General features: G+C 34.9%; 1 protein-coding gene across 13 annotated transcripts in view; it reads right to left on the bottom strand.

Annotated features, from left to right (window-relative positions):
• AGTPBP1 (ATP/GTP binding carboxypeptidase 1) overlaps nt 1–18,342 on the bottom strand; it is a 175,626-nt gene that overhangs the window by 98,533 nt on the left and 58,751 nt on the right. For all 13 annotated transcript variants that reach the window (XM_070590601.1, XM_070590590.1, XM_070590589.1 and 10 more), the window contains 3 exons: nt 13,918–13,955; nt 10,084–10,292; nt 8,373–8,550 (listed from right to left, as the gene is read on the bottom strand). In XM_070590601.1, coding sequence (XP_070446702.1) covers nt 8,373–8,550; nt 10,084–10,292; nt 13,918–13,955 — 425 coding nt within the window. The remainder of the gene's footprint in view (nt 1–8,372; nt 8,551–10,083; nt 10,293–13,917; nt 13,956–18,342) is intronic.

Raw genomic sequence — 18,342 nt, 5'->3', positions numbered from 1 at the left:
CAAAAATGTGTTATTTAACTTCCAAATATCCGTGAATGTTTCAGCTTTCATCCTATTACTGATTTCTAGTTTCACACCATCGTGGTCAGAAAAGATACTTGATGTGATTTCAATCTTTTTAAACTCATTATAACTTATTTTGTGACCTAACATATGACACATCCTGGAAAATGTTCCATGTGCACTTGAGGAGCGCGTATTCTGCTGCTGTTGGATGGAATTTTCTGCATACGTCTGTTAGGTCCATTTTGTCTAAAGTGCCATTCAAATCCATTATTTCCTTATCGATTTTCTGTCTGATCTAGCCATTGTTGAAAGTGGGGCATTTAAGTTTCCTAATATTAGGAAACATTGCCATTTCTCCCTTCAGACCTTTTACTAATTTTTTAATACAGTTAGGTGCTCCAATATTGGGTGCACATGTTCATAATTATTCTATCTTCTTGATTAATTGACCCTATTATCATTACATAATGATCTTCGTTGTCTCTTGTTACAGGTTTTCACCTAAAGTCCATTTTGTCTGATGTAAGTATGCTACCCCTCCTCCTTTTTGGTTTCCATTTGCAAGGATATCTCTTTCTATCTCTTCATTTTCAGCCTATGAGGATCCTTAAAGCTTAAGTAAGTCTCCGGTAGGCAGCATATAGTTGGGCCTTATTTTTTTTATCCATTCAACAATGCTATGTCTTTTAATTGGAGAATTTAAACCATTTATACTTAGAGTAATTACAGGTAAGTAAAGACCTACTAGTGCCATTTTGTTTATTGCTTTGTGATTGTTTTGTGGGCCCTTTGTTCCTTTCTTCCTCTCTTACACCTTCTTTCTGAGTTGACGGTTTTTTGTAGCATCATGTTTTGATTCTTCTCTATCATTTGTGTATCAATTATGGGTTTTTGCTTTGTAGTTACCATTAGGCTTTCATAATACTTTTTATATTTATAACCATCTATTTTAAGCTGATAACAACTTCAATTGTATAAAAAAGTTCTACCCATCTACTTGCCTCCCCACAATTTATGTGGTTAATGTTTCAATTTCCATCGTTTTATATTGTGTATCCAGTAACAAAATATTGTAGCTATATTTATTTTTAACACTTGTCTCTTAACCTATATACTAGAGTTCAAAGTGATGTACACACTACCATTTCAATATTAGTGTATTTTGAATTTGACTATATATTTACCCTTAAAGTAAATTTTATACTTTTATATGTTTTCATGTTACTAATTAGCACCCTATTTTTTCAGCTTGAAGAATTCCCTTCAACATTTCTTGTAAGGCAGGTGTAGTAGTCATAAATTCCCTCAGCGTTTGTTATTCTGGGAAAGTCATTATCTCTCTTTCATTTCTAAAGGACAATTTTCCTGGGTAAAGTATTCTTGGTTGACAGTTTTTCCTTTGAGCACTTTGAATATGCCATCTCACTCTCTCCCAGCCTAAGGTTTCTGCTGAGAAATCTGCTACTAGCCTTATCAGAATTACCTTGTATGTGATAAGTCTTTTTTCTCTTGCTGCTTTCAAACTTCTCTCTTTGTTTTTGATTTTATGGAGCTTGATTATAATGTCTCAGTGAAGATCTTTTGGGATGAATCTGTTTGGAGATCTCTGAGCTTCACAGACCAAGATGGCCAAATCTCTCCCCAGATTTGGTAAGTTTTCAGCCATTATTTCTTTAAGTTTTCTGTCCTTTTCTGTCTCTTCTACTTCTGGGACTCCTATAATACAGGCATTGTTTCACTTCATGGTGTTCCATAATTCACATAGGCTTCCTTCACTCTTTTTCATTCCAATTTCTTTTTTCTCCTCTGACTGGATAATATCAACAGATCTGTCTTCAAGTTCACAGATTCCTTCTTCTGCTTGATTGATCCTGATGCTGAAGTCCTCTACTGCATTTTTCATTTCATTCACTGTATTCTTCAGGTCCAAAATTTCTGCTTAGTTCTTTTTATGACTTCTTTATCTTTATTCATGTATTGTTTTCCTAAGTTCAGTGAGTTGTCTATCTGTCGTCTCTTAAATTATTTGAGCTTCCTTAAAATAACTATTTTGAATTCTTTTTTAGGTAACTCACAGATCTCCATTTCTTTGGGGTTAGTTACTGGAAAATTACTGTGTTCCTTTCGGTAGTGTCATGTTTTCTTGCTTTTTTATGTTTCTGATGGCTCTGTGTTGATGTCTACACATTTGAGAGCACAGTCACCTCTTCTAGCCTTTTCAGACAGGCTTAGGTGGGGAAAGACTTTCACCTGAAGGCAATGGCTGGGTAGGATATAGGATCTTTGCTTTCTGGGAAGGCACAGTAACAGTCTCCATGCAGCTCCATCAGCTGAGGTCAACATTAGCACAAACTGCAAGGGTCTTCTGTGGCCAATACTATGGAGGTCCTGCAGGTGGCAGTGGTGGCTAGGGCTATTGGGCTGCTCGGAGGCAAAGGCTGCTGTGGTCTCCTTGTTCTCCTTTTTTGCCCATGGGAGGAAGTTCTACCTAAGGAGATCTCTCTTTGCTCCTGGTCTGCTATGCTGGCACTCAGAACAGCAGCAGAACTGGAGTCCTGGGACTAGGTGCATGCAGAACCAGCACAGTGCCTGGGTCCTGGGACACAGGTGCATTTGCAGCAGCAGTGGAGTCTGGCATAGCATTAGTGTCTTAGATGCAAGAGCGTGCAGATCTCTCATGGAAAAGGGGTCTGGGTCTCTGGGTCTTGCCAGATTCCAGCCAGGGGGAGATGCAGCAACAGCGGGCCCAGAGTGACAGCGCCAGCCCCAAAGAGCAGGTACATTGGGCAGCACTAGAGGCAGCTCCATCAGCTGGGATCAGCGTTGACGAAGACGTGGGAGACCTCAGTAGCAAAGGCTACAAATGTCCATAGAAATGAGGCTTGCTGGGATTCTTCTGCTTTCCTTTTCCCTGTCGGGTGAAATTCCTCTGAGGGGAACCCTCCTGGTGCCAAGCTGCTCTGGACTGGGGGACAAGGTGACGTAGATAATATGTTTCCTGTACTTTTCTACTCGACCATCCTCAGTTTTTGAGCTCTGCAAGGTTTTTGATGCTTCTTCATGGTAGCCCAGAACTATCCCTGAGATATTTTCATCAGTTTTTAGTTGGTTGTTTGTTTTTGTGGTATTTGTATGGGAGACAAGCGTTGGTACCTCCTACCCCAACATCTTGCTGACATCACCTTCTTTAGACTCTTCTTGACTTCCATTTCCAATGTGACTCATTACAGTGAAGATTATAAACTCCTCCCTACCCGCCTGTTCTCCTCTCCATTTTAGTACCAACACCTCTGAGTTCTAGCTAGAGGTTATAGATCCCAGCCTTCCTCACAGTAGTTACAGCCATATGACCAAGTTTTGACCAATGGCATGTGACATAAAGTGGTAAATGCAAATTCTAGGTGAAATTCTTTCTTTTTTTTTAAAGTATGCTTTTTTTCGGTGAGGAAGATTGGCCCTGAGCTGACATGTGTTGCCAATCTTCCTCTTTTCCTTTTTTTGGTTTTCTCCCCAAAGCCCCAGGACATAGTTGTATATCCTAGTTGTAAGTCCCTCTAGTTCTTCTATGTGAGACGCCACCACAACATGGCTTGATGAGTGGTGCATAGGTCCACACCCAGGATCTGAACCAGTGAACCCCAAGCCACTGAAGTGGAGCACGCAAACTTAATCACTATTTAAGAAGAAAACTGCCCTCTCCACTTTTTTTCATTACCATTTTCCACATACACATGAGGAAACCACCATAGGAGATGATGAAAACAAAAAGAACCAGTTTCCTTTGATGACCTGGTAGAACAGAGACCTACTGCCCAGGCTCTCCTGCCCATCTTTCGGATGGATATGTGAGAAAAAAACTTCTATCTTGTGGGGACCAGCCTGGTGACGTAGTGGTTAAGTTCATGTACTCCACTTCAGCAAGCCAGCACTTGCAGGTTCAGATCCCGGGCGCAGACTTACACACTGCTCATCCAAGCCATGCTGTGGCAGCGTCCCACATACAAAACGGAAAACTGGCACAGACGTTAGCTCAGGAACAACCTTCCTCAAGCAAAAAGAGGAAGATTCACAACAGATGTTAGCTCAGGGCCAATCTTCCTCTCCCAAAAAATAAATAAATAATATAAAAAACCTTCTATCTTGTGGCAGTGTAGCAAAGGGGCTCTGGAGACAGAATACTTAATTCAAATCCTAGCTTCTCCACTTACTAGCTATTTGACCTTGAGCAAGTTACATAAGTTATTTGTGTCTCAGTTTCCTCATCTATAAAACAGAGATGCCACACTCATAGTGTTCTTGTGAGCAGTAAAGGCGTTACGATATGTAATGTCCCAGGCAAAGAGAATGTGCTACCAAAATACCTGTTATTACAATTGTTACTTGAATGACTAGGGCACTGTATGGGGTCACTTTGAAATAGCAGCTCATTCTATCCTAACTAACACAGTTAACAAATTGCTTTTTAAACTATTTTGGAAATAGCAAAAAAATAAGTATTCATATTGCATATGGTAACCTGGGTCTATTTATGCGACTGTACTAACAGCAGTTAGTCATGGATAAACAAGGGAAGAACTGACATTTGGAGAAAGAACTGTTAGGGAAAAAGAAAAAGACTGAATTCAGAAAAGCCTATTGCCAACAAGAAAGATAACTGCTTGGACAGGGAGAAGGGAAAATGCAGTTCAGCATCAGAGAGAATATATGGGCTTAACTTTTAATCAAACCTTTCAAATATTTTCCTTTATATGGTATTTTCCCTTGGTTTTATACTCCAGATGTGAAATGCCATATAGCTTAGGGTGTCTGAGACCTTCTTTTCTATTCCAACGATCTATTCTTGTGCCACTGCCACTAAATAATATCAATTATTATAGCTTAATTATACATACTACATACGACTACATACTACAATGAACTTACTTTCATAAAAATAATCCTCACTTTGTCAAGGTCTCCTATACGTGAAAAATACTGCTCAATTCAATTTGCTAATATATTAGGATTTTAATATTTATTTTCACAAGTGACAATGATCTGTAGGTTTTTCAGGTCATTCTTACCAGGTTTTGCTAGCTTCTAAACTTTCCTTGTTTTCCCTAAGCTTTAGAAAATAAAGCATAGGAAAATTTCTTGAAAGTTGAGAGAACTAATCTACAGAGTCATCAGCACTTGGTGTCTTCACTGAAGACAACCCGACTGCATCCTCAGTTGCAGGTTTTCTACTACTAAAGTCAAATTTAGTTATTCATATTTTCCTATTGTCCATTTCAATCATATTTTCAAACGTATTAACAAGAGTTATCTTTAGCATCACTTAGATTGGTTTAACCTCTACTTAATTCACCAAGAACTTAGAAGTGTATTAAAATCACCCACTCATACTATGTTTCTATCAATTTCTCCTTATTATTCAAATGATTATAGCTTTATCTATCTTTGCTCTAGAATTTGGCACACTTGTTATTATCTAGATTGTACAAAACAATCCTTGCTGTCTTCAGTATATACCAGCTACTTAGATTTTGTTTTTTAACCCTATCTGAGAGTCTCTCTTTTAATAGGAGTATTTTATCCATTTAAATATCTCATTACTGAAACTGAGTTGCTTTTTCTTGCTTGGTGTTTAGCACTCTCAGGATTTTGTGCATCTTTGAAATTTCCTTGCTTTTCTATAGTAGTGATGAATGCACCCTTTCAAGAATTTTTTCCAAGAAAAAAAAACATACATAATTTTATATAGAATTCAAAGTGTTCATAGTCTCTGAAGTCCATCCATGGATTCCTATGGTTCAGTGGATCCAAGCCTAAGGTTCTAGATGTTACTTTTACATTTTAAAACACATATTTGGACCACTATTTCTATAATTATAATTTTAGAAATGCAAGAATAGTGTAATATTAGGAAAGCTATCAATATAAATTTTAGTTTATTTATGTAAAAGATGCAATTTTTTATAACTGTATAGTATGTATCCTTCACCAAGAATTAGTTAGTATATTTCAAATTAAAAGCAGAGCAACTACTTAGTATTACATATTTAACAGTTTGTAATGGTTAATACAATTACTCTGCTCCTATGTCTTCTGTATTCTTGACATCATAATTCATCGCTGGCCTGAATGGAGTAATACCTCATGCAATTACTTTAGGAAGGGTACCTGGATAACATACTTCTATACCCTTACATGCCTAGGAATATGTACTTTCACATATGGATGGCAACTAATAAGGGTTCAAAAATCTTGAGTCAGAACTCTTTCCCTTCAAATCTCTGTAGATGCTGTTTCACTATCTTTTGGCATTTAATGTTCAAGGGAGTAAGTCTTGAGGTCAGCTCAATTCATTCATCAACAAATGTTAAATGCACATATTACGTTTCATGCAATCTAATGAATGCTGAGGACAAAATGAAGAAAAAAACAACAGTCCTATCTTCATGGAACTTATACTCTAGCTGAGGAAGGAAAAAATAATGAAAATTGTGATAAATGTAACGAAGCCTGATATGTGAGAAAATAACAGAAAGAAGAAAGAGGGTATTTTCCTTGTGTCTATGCAGTTGCTATTAGAACACTCCACTCACATCTTCATCACGAAGGCCTGTTAGTCAATGTAAATCTCCATTTCTAGTTCAGAGATCCATCAGTCTCAGATGGGGCCGAAAAGGAATCCTCAGAAAAATATCATCTCTGCCATTTTTTTCCCATGTTTGGTGAATTCACTACATGAAGTCAGTTTCTCTACCTTGTGATTCTTCTGGACACTGAATAAAGAACACTATGGGGTATATCCTTTCTCCCTCCCAGTGATACTATCTGCCGTATCATAGAGAAGTTTCACCAGCTTTCTACCAGTTCGAACCACCATTTAAATCCCCACAATCCTACTCCCGCACCCTTGAGATACAGGAAAGAAAGGGTTCCAACTGCCCCTTGATTGTCCCTCCAAATCAGGTGCTGGTGGAACCTCAACTTGGAGCCAGAGATACTGCATTTCAAGAAGACTGAGTAGAGAGCTGACACTCTTCTGTATTCATATTTCCATCACGTTTGTTGCATGGGTTCTATGTTTGTTAGGTAAAAACAAAAAATGTTCCTTTACCTAGTCTTCAGATCCAATACAGATTTTCCCCTATTTTTAAAATTTGTTGGTAATTTTAAATGGAATTCAAAGAAGGAATTAGACCACTGTTTTCACTTAGCTATCTCATTCAAGTCCCAGACTTAGTCTTAGACTTTTAAACCTTTTAAAGAAAGTTTCTGAATAATCCATTTTGATATTTTGTGTAGACTAAACTTATACTTTAATAATTAAACATCTTAAAAATAAAATCTTAGGGGCTGGTCCCATGGCCGAGTGGTTAAGTTCGCGCACTCCGCTGCAGGCGGCCCAGTGTTTCGTTGGTTCGAATCCTGGGCGCGGACATGGCACTGCTCATCAAGCCACACTGAGGCAGTGTCCCACATGCCACAACTAGAAGGACTCACAACAAAGAATATACAACTATGTACTGGGGGGCTTTGGGGAGAAAAAGGAAAAAAATAAAATCTTTAAAAGAAAATAAAATAAAATCTTAGTGTACTCTGTGATATATACCATTATAAATCTATATCAAAGATACTAAAATTAATCATAACTACTTGAAAATTCTTTTAAACCACTTTATTTAAAATATTGCTTTTAAATATAAGAACCTTCAATTTTTTTTCAAAAAGTGGTCAACTGACAAGAAAATACTTTAGAAATTCTATTAATAGCCTAGACTATTTTCTCTTTTCCATTTTGCTAGATCTTATCAAAAAAATTCCACTTTTTCCCCACATTAATAAGTTTAAACTCTTACTTCCCTGGCTAGGTACCTACAGTACTGTACAGAAAATGGCAAACAGCCTTCTTCTGATAATTTCATATTTTCATTTGGGGAAGTTATGTGCAAGTTTTGTTAAGCATAACCCAAAACATTTTGGTGATCAGATATTTTTAACTTAAAAAAAATGAAGTTCATTAAAAAGCTACAAATGTAAGCTCAAATATAATTACCTACATATTTAATGTTTATTTACATTCCTACATTTTGAAAATTTATATAAAACTATCAAATAATGTTGCTATGTGATGCTTAAATTTTTTCGCAGTTCACATTTACATATATGTAACACATCCCACACTATTTCCCTTAATTACTAGACCTCAATTTCTTATATTTAAAGAAACATTTATTAAGTAAAATATAATGTGAAAGTTTATTGTGTCCATTAAGGCCTTCTATTGCTGGGGAGTTGGACACAAGTACAACAAAAAGTCAACAGAGTCACACAATTCCAAGAACCACTGAGAGCCAGCAGTAAGCATGTGGTCCTACCTTCAGGGGGTAAACTGTAGAGCTGGGCCACAGGTCCAGTCACAGGAATAACTGGCAACTGGAAATGGAAAGAACTTTTAATTGTTGGGAGTGGCAGGCGATTTTTAGGGAAACACTTCCTCATTATCAGACTGGAGGTGTTGACAAGAGGATCGAGGGTCCTGACTGCTAAACATTCCTGGTTTTTAAGAAAAGAAAAAAAAGATAATTTGCCTTTTGTCAATAACTGAACCAATTTTACATGATTTCAGAAATTAATACATTAATAATTTTCTAGTAACAAATATCACAAAAACCATTATTTTAACATAATGTAATTATAAAATAGCTTTGACTATTCAGAAGTATCTCTTTGTGAAACAACCTTACGTGGCAAATTTAGTAGTGCTTTTCTATAAAAATTTTAACTAAGTAGAAGTCAGTACCATCTGTGGTACCAAAAGTCACCTAAGTATTAAGTATATCTATGAGTGATTTAGGGAGCATTTAGCAAGACTAGGGCATAAAATAAAAAAGAAAATTTAAAGGAAGAAGCAAAAAAAGGATTAAGTAAGAAAGATAGTAAGAAATGTGTAAGAAATAAAAACAAACATGCATTTGGCTGAGCCTTTCTCAGAAACACATCATTATCATGCAATAGCACCTCTAATAATTGGCTGTTCAACTTAGAAAAGAATAGCTTGAATATCAGGATTGTGTGATTAAGAGTTTAATTTGCTGTCCTGGTATATAATCTTGAGAAGAGCTAATGGATAGGATTTGAAACCATTTCATATAACACCATTATTATTGACAATTGACATTTAGATGACACTTTAATATCCCATAAAATTTTCAATACACATCTTCACATCTGACCTATCAGAACAGATTAAGGCTCAGAAATGACAAATGTTATAAACAAAGTCACCCAACTTTTTCTTATATATCAAATACCTATCATTGCCTATATTAGGAATAGTAAAACCAAGGGCACATGATTGATCTAGAAAAGAAAAAGCTAAAGGTAAACATAAAATGTGTGTTCAGATATCTTAATTACTGTCACATAGGAAAAGATTGTTTGTTGTGTGTAAGACCAAGAGTGCACAACCAAGATAACTGGCTGGAATTTTCAAGAGGTATCTTTCTAACAATTATAGCCTTCTAAAAACAAAAGGGTCACAGTGCAACATCCTCACTCCCCGGAAGTGAAAGTCCTCTAGAGATGCTACAAAAAATATTGCTAAAGATATTGTCAACAAGGGTTATGCTTAAGGTGGCTGGCAGAACCAGGATCCTCAGCCCCAGGCTTCACTTTTGTGCCCTCTCTAAAAACGCTCTATCCAGAAGGAAGACACGGAGAACACTCACAGACAATAGAGTGGACTTAATAGCTGCAAAGGATCCCTAAATACCTTATGAGGGGAACATGCAAAACTGAGTACAGCCGACTGCACAACTTAGACACCATGGCTACATGGAACCCCCTCCTGTCCAGCAGATGGATCTACACATCTTCCTTTTTACCTGTAGGAAACAATCTCACGTTGCAGATATATGCAACTCAGTCTGAGGTCACATGTGAAAAATGATCTTTTAGTTTTCAGATTTTTTTTAATACACTTATCATACTTTCCTGAATATTTTTAAGAAATACTAAGTTTTCTCAAGAATTAAATAATATCATTAATACATAATCACAATAACAGGAAGCAAATTAAAAACTCACTTGTGAAGTGTTATAGAGAATTTTCATCCCATTGGCATCAATAAATGCTTTTCTTCCCAACTTGATGTTTGTAACACTTTTTAAACTCTGTAAAATTCCTTTCCGAATGAGCATGTTTCTATGCCGATTATCATGGCGGTGCCAATCTACATAAATTGTTAAAAGGACTTGAACATATCCTCTGTCTACAGCTCTCCTGGCATTTGTTTCTTTAACAAAAGAAAATTGAGAAAGAATATTTTTTAAATGACAAGAGAAAGTGGTAGAAAAAATCAAATTAAAAACATAACCACAACGTTGTAATGAATTCCTATAATTCTTTTTTCAAAAAAACCATATGCCAGCCACATATTTAAATATTTTTTAATATAAAAAAATAAATATGACAAGTTCCAGATGGCAAATTACATTTTCCAGAAACCTGACCATATATTGTTTTGTGGTTAATAAGTATTAAAATGCCTTTAATACAATTAGGACTACATATTTTTAAATGTTAATACTTAACAAAAGTTTCATGTATTTTATAACTTATGAATATACTGACTTTGATTACATCAAATGGAACATATAAGCCTTTAACTTACTAGCTGTGAATACGATTTTGATAAAAGTCATTATCATTATTGTAACTTCCATCGCAAACTTTGTGTGTTTTCACTAAAATTAACTCCATTGGACTGTAACTCCTATTACAAATTTTATATGTTTCCAGTGAAATTAATTGTTTTAATTATCCCAATGATATAAATATACGTCATAACAATACTAAGTTAAAAATATTTGTACAACTTTTTAGTAAATAAAATGTTAAGGAGCACTGTATGATTAGACAATGGTGCCTTCTGGTCACTAATTTTTTAATGTAATAGAAACTACATTAAAAATTATTTTGTAAATATTCAATTTTATTGGGATAGAATTAACAGAAATAAGTCCACAAATTTCACCTATTTTATTATTTTTGAAGTGTTAATATTTAAGATTATTAACCAAAAGGGTGTATATCACTAAGATGGCAGCAAGGGAATCATATCATAGCAACATCCTGAGCCAGCTAGCACCACATGGGGGCGCCAATCATCAGAGTGCAAGGTAATGTGGAATACCAACCCATTTGAGGTTGTTTAGTTACAAAGAAATACCAGTCTCTTCCTAATCTTCATTTCCCTATAAAATAACCCCCAGGCTCACGGCATGGACACCAAGATAACACAACAGTAAGGCCCTCCTGCTTTTAGTTGCCTGAAAGATCACTACAGTTTCCAAAGGTGCTAATACACACCTAAAACATAAAAACAAGATGCTGAGATCAAAAAACTGATTGACGTCCTCTCAGAAATTATGTTCTGACATTAGAAAGCAGGAAGAAACTCACGGAGGAAGGGGGCTCCTATGTAACAGCTCTAAATCTCTGTTATGTCTAGAAGAGACAGCTAAGGCTGTGGCTATTTACAAAATTAGTTCAATAGTTTTGACTAAGAATAGTTTCATATGTTTTAAATGAATATACAGACTCTGTTTACACCAATTGGAATATAAAAGCCTTTAGCTTACTAGCTGTGAATATGATTTTCTTAAAAGACATGATGATCGTTTAAGTCCTATTACAGACTGTATTTCCACTGGAATTCCCAATAGTCTAAATGGTATTTGTGAGGAATACTTAAATCTTTATTAAAAATTAAATAAGAAACTTGCCCACAACTCAAACACAGGTGCTGAGTGACCCTTAAGAGAAAGGAACACAGCTATCTGCAAATGAGCACAACTAAAACAGCTTAGCAAAGGGGTCTTATTCATGTGTTCAGGACACCTAACTCACAACCAGCCTACGTCCCTTCTTCCCTCTCTAGTTAAAAGACAACTTAGGTCTCCCTTTAGACAAAGCATCTAACCTATACTCCAATGACAGCAACGAAGCCACCTGTCTTTCTGCACTGTGTGTACAGTCATGTGTCACTGAACGACAGGGATACATTCTAAGAAATGCGTCATTAGGTGATTTCGTCCTTGTGGGAACATCATAGAGTGGACTTACACAAACCTAGATGGTAACTAGGCTATATGGTACTAATCCTATGAGACCACCATCATATACATGGTCTGTCATTAACCAAAACATCGTCATGCAGCGCATGACTGTATACATATTCTTTGCTTTATACTCTCTCAGGTTTACTATAGTAGTCTAATCTATGCTTTTAAAGTAAATTACTGTCCTTCCACCAAAAAGCAATTTTTTAAAAAATCAATTAATGAGAATATTCCAAAATGCCACAGTGCATTTAAAAATACTCAGTGTGCTACTAAATATCATTTTGCATTATTAAATTTTTATTCTATTTAGTGCTGTGTGCCATAAGAAAACATAATAAATATAAACTAGAGTCATTCTACTTTTCAGTTACTTTTTCACCTGATGGAGTAAACAGATAGGTTTGCCCACCACCCTCCTTTGAAGGAGAAGAAGGCAGGGTGTAGAAGGAAGATCACTATTTAAAACTGAAGATATCAAATTTCATTCACCTTAGGTTGATTAATTTCTACAAAATATTTGAAACTTATGAGAGTTTTAGTTTCTACTGACTTAGAATTAGTAACTTTGTTATTAGTGATTGTGAGAATCTTTAATAAGAGCTTAGTTTTAATAGCTACTTTAATCTACTCTACATCAAAAATATATGCCTATATTAATTTAAAAATTAATCTTTAAAAAATTTTAACCACAAAGTCAGGACACATCAAAGCAAGGTTACAAATATCTTTTAAAGTTAATCCAAGTGTTCTGATCTTGGTCTAAAGTTTATCACATCATATATGAAAATAAAGCTACATGGCTAATCTAACTAAGTACCACACATTTCATTTCAAAGATAAAACTGTTAACTGAATTTTATATATTCTGGTATATAAGATTCATACCTAAGGTGATATTTTAAATTTAATAAATCATTACCTTACCAAATACCAGGTTTTCAATCAATTAATCATTTGCTACTATTCAAATATACAATTCTGGTCATTCAAACTTAAGGGCAGTTGGTCTCACTCTTGATGACAGTTTTGGGGAAAAATAACTCTGAAAGCCATTAACACAGATCTTTAGGATGAAATGTTATTGTGGTTAAATAAGATGTTAATTTAATCAACCAACAGGAGAGTGCTAACAATAATTAATATTTAAAATAAAGACTGAGTGTTTTAGAGAGGAAAAACATAACATAGATGATTACTCTCCAAAGGCATCATATCACAACAAGACACATTTATTCCAATGCTTCGATTTTGAAGATAAAAAAAACAGTGCTTTAGTTTGTAAACGAATTTAGTAAACTGTAAACTTACTTTAATATTCATTTTTAATGTTATAAATTTGAGTTCATGGTAAAAATAAAATCTTTAATAAGAAGGTTCTAAATGAAAATAATGTGTTATATATAGAGACAGTAATTGTTTAAGATATTCTTCATAGTAAACATTCTCAATACCAGGTTAGCTTCACTTTTAAAAAATGATACTTATATAATATTAACATATTACTTTCTTCCACTAACAGAGCTTTATGTTTACATAAATAACTTAGAAAAGGAAGTTAATGTACTTGAAAATTATATAAATGTATTGAATAAATTATGGCTCGGTAAACATAAAGGACATTAGCTATGACGTATACCAATCAACTGTACTAAAAGATAAAATCAACTTTGACATTAAATTATTACAAACCAGCTTTATAACTGTAGACTAAATCTACATTTCCAGTTTCTTTAACAAAGCAGATAGAATGCTCGGAAAAATAGTATCTAGTATTTCTAGTATTTAAAAACTTACTTGATTTTAGCAATGCAGCAAGAGTGTCTAAAGCAACCCTGTCAACATGAGAAAACACAAACAACAACAAAACTAGTAAAATTAATCTACAATAGTAAATTCATACAATCTTTTCAGATAAGTAATTATTATCTATTCCAAAAGTCATTCCTGTTATAGTCAATTACATACAGTGTTTCTCTGTATGCGTCTCTCTCCTCAGGTTAAAAACAGATGAGGAAGATTGAAATATCAACAGAAAAGCACACAAAAAACTTTTTTAAGGAAGAAAAAGAAAATTAACAATGTCTAAGTCTTTATATCAGAGGTCAGATGAATGGAATCAATTATTGTACCCGTATCTGACCTTGACAGAGTTCACAAAGGAACACTACTAAGAATCATAGGCCCTGAGTCACAAAGAAATTAAGACAAAAACAAGCTTTAACACAAATAAAGTTCATAACTACAAAATTCCATAGATATTTGTAGCTATCTGACTTTAAAGTATTTTAACTCTATCAAGCAGTAATCCTAATCCTAAAGTGATAACAAATGTAAAATAGTTTGGAACTAGGAGGTTTGAGGAGAGCAAGTACGAGCCTTTAAAATTTTTCAGCCATAAGGCACCAAAGAGAATAATGAACCTAATTAACATCTCAAAAACTCTTACTGCCCATTAGAGGACACATGAATAGCCCCAAAATTGAAGGTACTTATATTTTCTTTGAACATAAATACTCAGTTCCACATAGTGAAATAAACTGCCATTAATCAGCTTGAAATATACATACAACATCACTGTGAAAAACCTGTAATTCAAAAATAGTTTTTTAAAAACTGTGTTACTGAAGAAACGGCACTTCAGTAACTGTAAAAACCAAAGGCTACATACTACCTCTAAGTAAGATTTCAATGACTATAATTAATTTTCATTAAAATATGTACACTGTCAAATTTAAGCATTTCACTCATCATTAAGCATTTGTTGAATGCCTACTAGATACCCACAGTAGAAGGTTCTTCCATGGGTATAAAATTAGAAAACAAATTTCTCTCTTCCACAGATAATTATACTAGAATCTAGACAACGTAATAAAAATGTACATATCTATGAAAAAACCACTCAAGAAAATAAAACCAAAAACAAGGCAATGATGTAAAAACTGTATACATCAGTGATAACGGAGACATAGCATGACCATATGTAGGTAAAGGTAAAGAGCGTCAACGATTAGAAGATTTAAGATGGATATTGGTTCACAGTAAAACCTGAAACAATAATTCAAGACAAGGCAGAGAATAACTGCTCATTTATAATAAATGCTCATTACTGCTACCCTTTAGAGCAAGTTGTTAGCATTTACACTCTTGTTTGTTGACACAAATAAAGCAATCATATAAACCTTTATTTATGATAACACTTGTAGAATGAAAACAAAAGTATAGGCTTTAAAAAATATTACAAATTCCTATCTAACTTTCTCAAAACAATGCGAAGTTTTGGTATTGTTGAGTTAAAAGTAAATGAAATTATAAAATTACATACTGAATTTTCATAGCACTGAATCATCAGTAAGAAACTTTCCATAATCTTATAATTATGCAATAAAATGTACATAAAATTATAAAACTATCAGAATAAGGATGGCTTTTAACTTGGTCAAAATTAACATAGAACTAAATAGAACTTCCAAGTGAAACGGCAATTTATGAAAAATAAAATGGAAAAGAAGACTATGTTCAGCAAGACTTGATAAATGCCAGAAATTGTTATAGGTGCCTTGTATATGTTTTCTACTTTAATTCCTAAAACAGTCCTGGTCCATAGAATTGGAACATTTTACAGATAAGGAAACTAAAGATTTTAGAATATAACATGCCTTGAGTCACATAAAAACTAAGTGATATGGGAAACAAATAATACAAGCCTCTTGTTGAGAAAGGAAATTATAACATCAGAAATGCCAGTCTCCTCCAAAAAGATATATTCAAGTCCTACACCCCAGTACCTCAGAATGTGACCTCACTGGAAAGAGGGTCATTGCAGATGCAATTATTCAACATGCCTTAATCCCTCATGACTGGCGCCCTTATAAGAAGAGGAAGACTACTGGAAGACACAGCAGGAAAGAGCACCACGTGATGATTGAGCAGCCACAAGTCAAGGAACACCAAAGATTGAGAGCAAACCACCAAAAGCAAGGAAGAGGCAAGGAAGGAGTCCCCCACACAGGTTCAGAGGGAGCGCTGCCCTGCTGACAAGCTGATTTTGGACTTCTAGCCTCCAGAACTGTGAGACAACAAATTCCTGTTATTTTAAGCCACCCAGTTTGTACTAGGTACCTTGTCACAACAGCCCTAGGAAACAAACACAAGCACTGAGATGCAATCAGTTGCAAAGAACTCATAGGATTTTCCCATCTACAGCTAAGTCTTTATTCAGAATTATGAAAATCGTAAGTCACTTTCAGAAATGGTCTTTCTCTCTGCTGGTAGATGTCTGTAACACATTTGAACCCAATAATAGTGCTTCTGACAGTTTCTGATCGTTAAACTACAGGGTTTTTTGTTGATGTTGATTCTTCAACCCTGGAAAAACTGGCATATGAACCTAGCTCTTTCTGCCCATCATGCTTGTTCCAGAGCTCCATTAGATTAAAAGAAATTAGGAAGTTTGGCACAAAGTTGTACTGATATTTTTACCAAATGTTATTTAAAAGGTATTTTAAAAAAACAGTATGAACAAATTTTTGAAATTCTATGACACACTTAAGCCAGTTTGAATTTATAAAATATGTTACAAAAAATTTTAGAATAATATATTTATTGAAATGCATAGTTTGTACTCTGTTAATTGATTAGACTCTCTCACTATCAATATTTTATACTTCCTCATATATGTTTCCAATCTCCACACGTCCCACAAAGAATACTACGACCAACACTGGCTTAAAAAGAAGCCTGTGGCTTACTGATTTAGGGAGGAAAATCTGAAGCCCTAGGTACTCATGAAGTTACTTTAAACTGGGGGGCTATCCTCACAATAACTTCTAAACCTGTTGGGAAAATCAAGAAGACAGAGTTACAATAACTTCCTAAGGTGCTTCCTTCTGGATTAACAAGAATTTAAATCCAAAACTTAAAATTGGAAAGGAGGGGCCAGCCCAGTGGCACAGCGGTTAAGTGCACACGTTCCGCTTTGGCAGCCCGGGGTTCACCAGTTCAGATTCCAGGTGCGGACATGGCACTACGTGGCACGCCATGCTGTGGCAGGCGTCCCACATAGAAAGTAGAGGAAGATGGGCATGGATGTTAGCTCAGGGCCAGTCTTCCTCAGCATAAAGAGGAGGACTGGCAGATGTTAGCTCAGGGCTAATCTTCCTCAAAAAAAAAAAAAAAAAATTGGAAAGGAGAGGAAATCCTAAAGGGAAGCATCACTCTTCAAACATAAATAATATCCCTCATTCTTCTGCTACAAAACACAGGGCACTGCTGAAGGGGAGGAAGAACTGCCCTACAAATGCTCTAGATGCCGAGATTTTTTAAAGAAGGGAAGACCCTAAGATTATTAAAAATGATAAAGAGATCAAGATTTGGTTAATGAATGGTTTGTTCTTTTTAAAGTAAAAATAAAGTAAAAAACATTTGTTTCTCTTTTTAAAATATAAATTGAGAAAAGAACAAAAGGATACTTTAGATAACTATATTCCTTCCTCAGAAGTTTAGACCCACTGATTTCTACATTGATTTCGATGTTTTCCATGTTGTATATTATAAAGATACTTGTGAAATTTCCATTTCTCCTAGGAACGTTTTACATTAGATTTGGTAACTTGATTACAATAAAGTAATATAGATCTTAAGTAGGAGCTCATAACCATTAAATAAAAGATAAATTATAAAGTACTTTAAAATTAAGGGGAGAAGTGGTTATAAATTTAAAATAAAGAATATACTTTTAGTACTAACCAGGATTATTCACATCCACATTACTACATTATTGACCTAATTACACTGCAGTAAGATAGGCGCTGTGCTAACTACAGGAACGACCTCATTAACTCCTAACAACCTTAAGAAGCATTACTATTTTACAGACAGGAAAGCAGAACATAATAACTTAGGTAACTTACTTCCTATCATGAAGCCAGCCAGTAGGTGACAGAGCTGACACACAACCCAGTTCTGCCTGCCACCAGAGCCCACTCACTAGACTACACCAATTCTGTAAGTTGGTTTTACTAACTGTGACACAATCATTTTCTTCATCTTATCACATTTCATCAGATGCTCTAGGATTGTGGAGGATCTCCACATAAGTAAGTTAAGTCATCCCATCAAATAATATTTAATAAATAATTACACGTGCAAGTAAGCTGCCATTTTCAAGACAGGGGCAAGCTAAAATATTTGACCCATATTAAGAAAGGGTGAAAAAGGGCC

Source organism: Equus przewalskii, chromosome 22 (genome assembly GCF_037783145.1).
Source record: "Equus przewalskii isolate Varuska chromosome 22, EquPr2, whole genome shotgun sequence".
NCBI classification, from domain to species: Eukaryota; Metazoa; Chordata; class Mammalia; order Perissodactyla; family Equidae; genus Equus; species Equus przewalskii.
The sequence above is the reverse complement of the archived record's forward strand: the minus strand, read 5'-3'. Positions and strand labels throughout refer to the sequence as shown.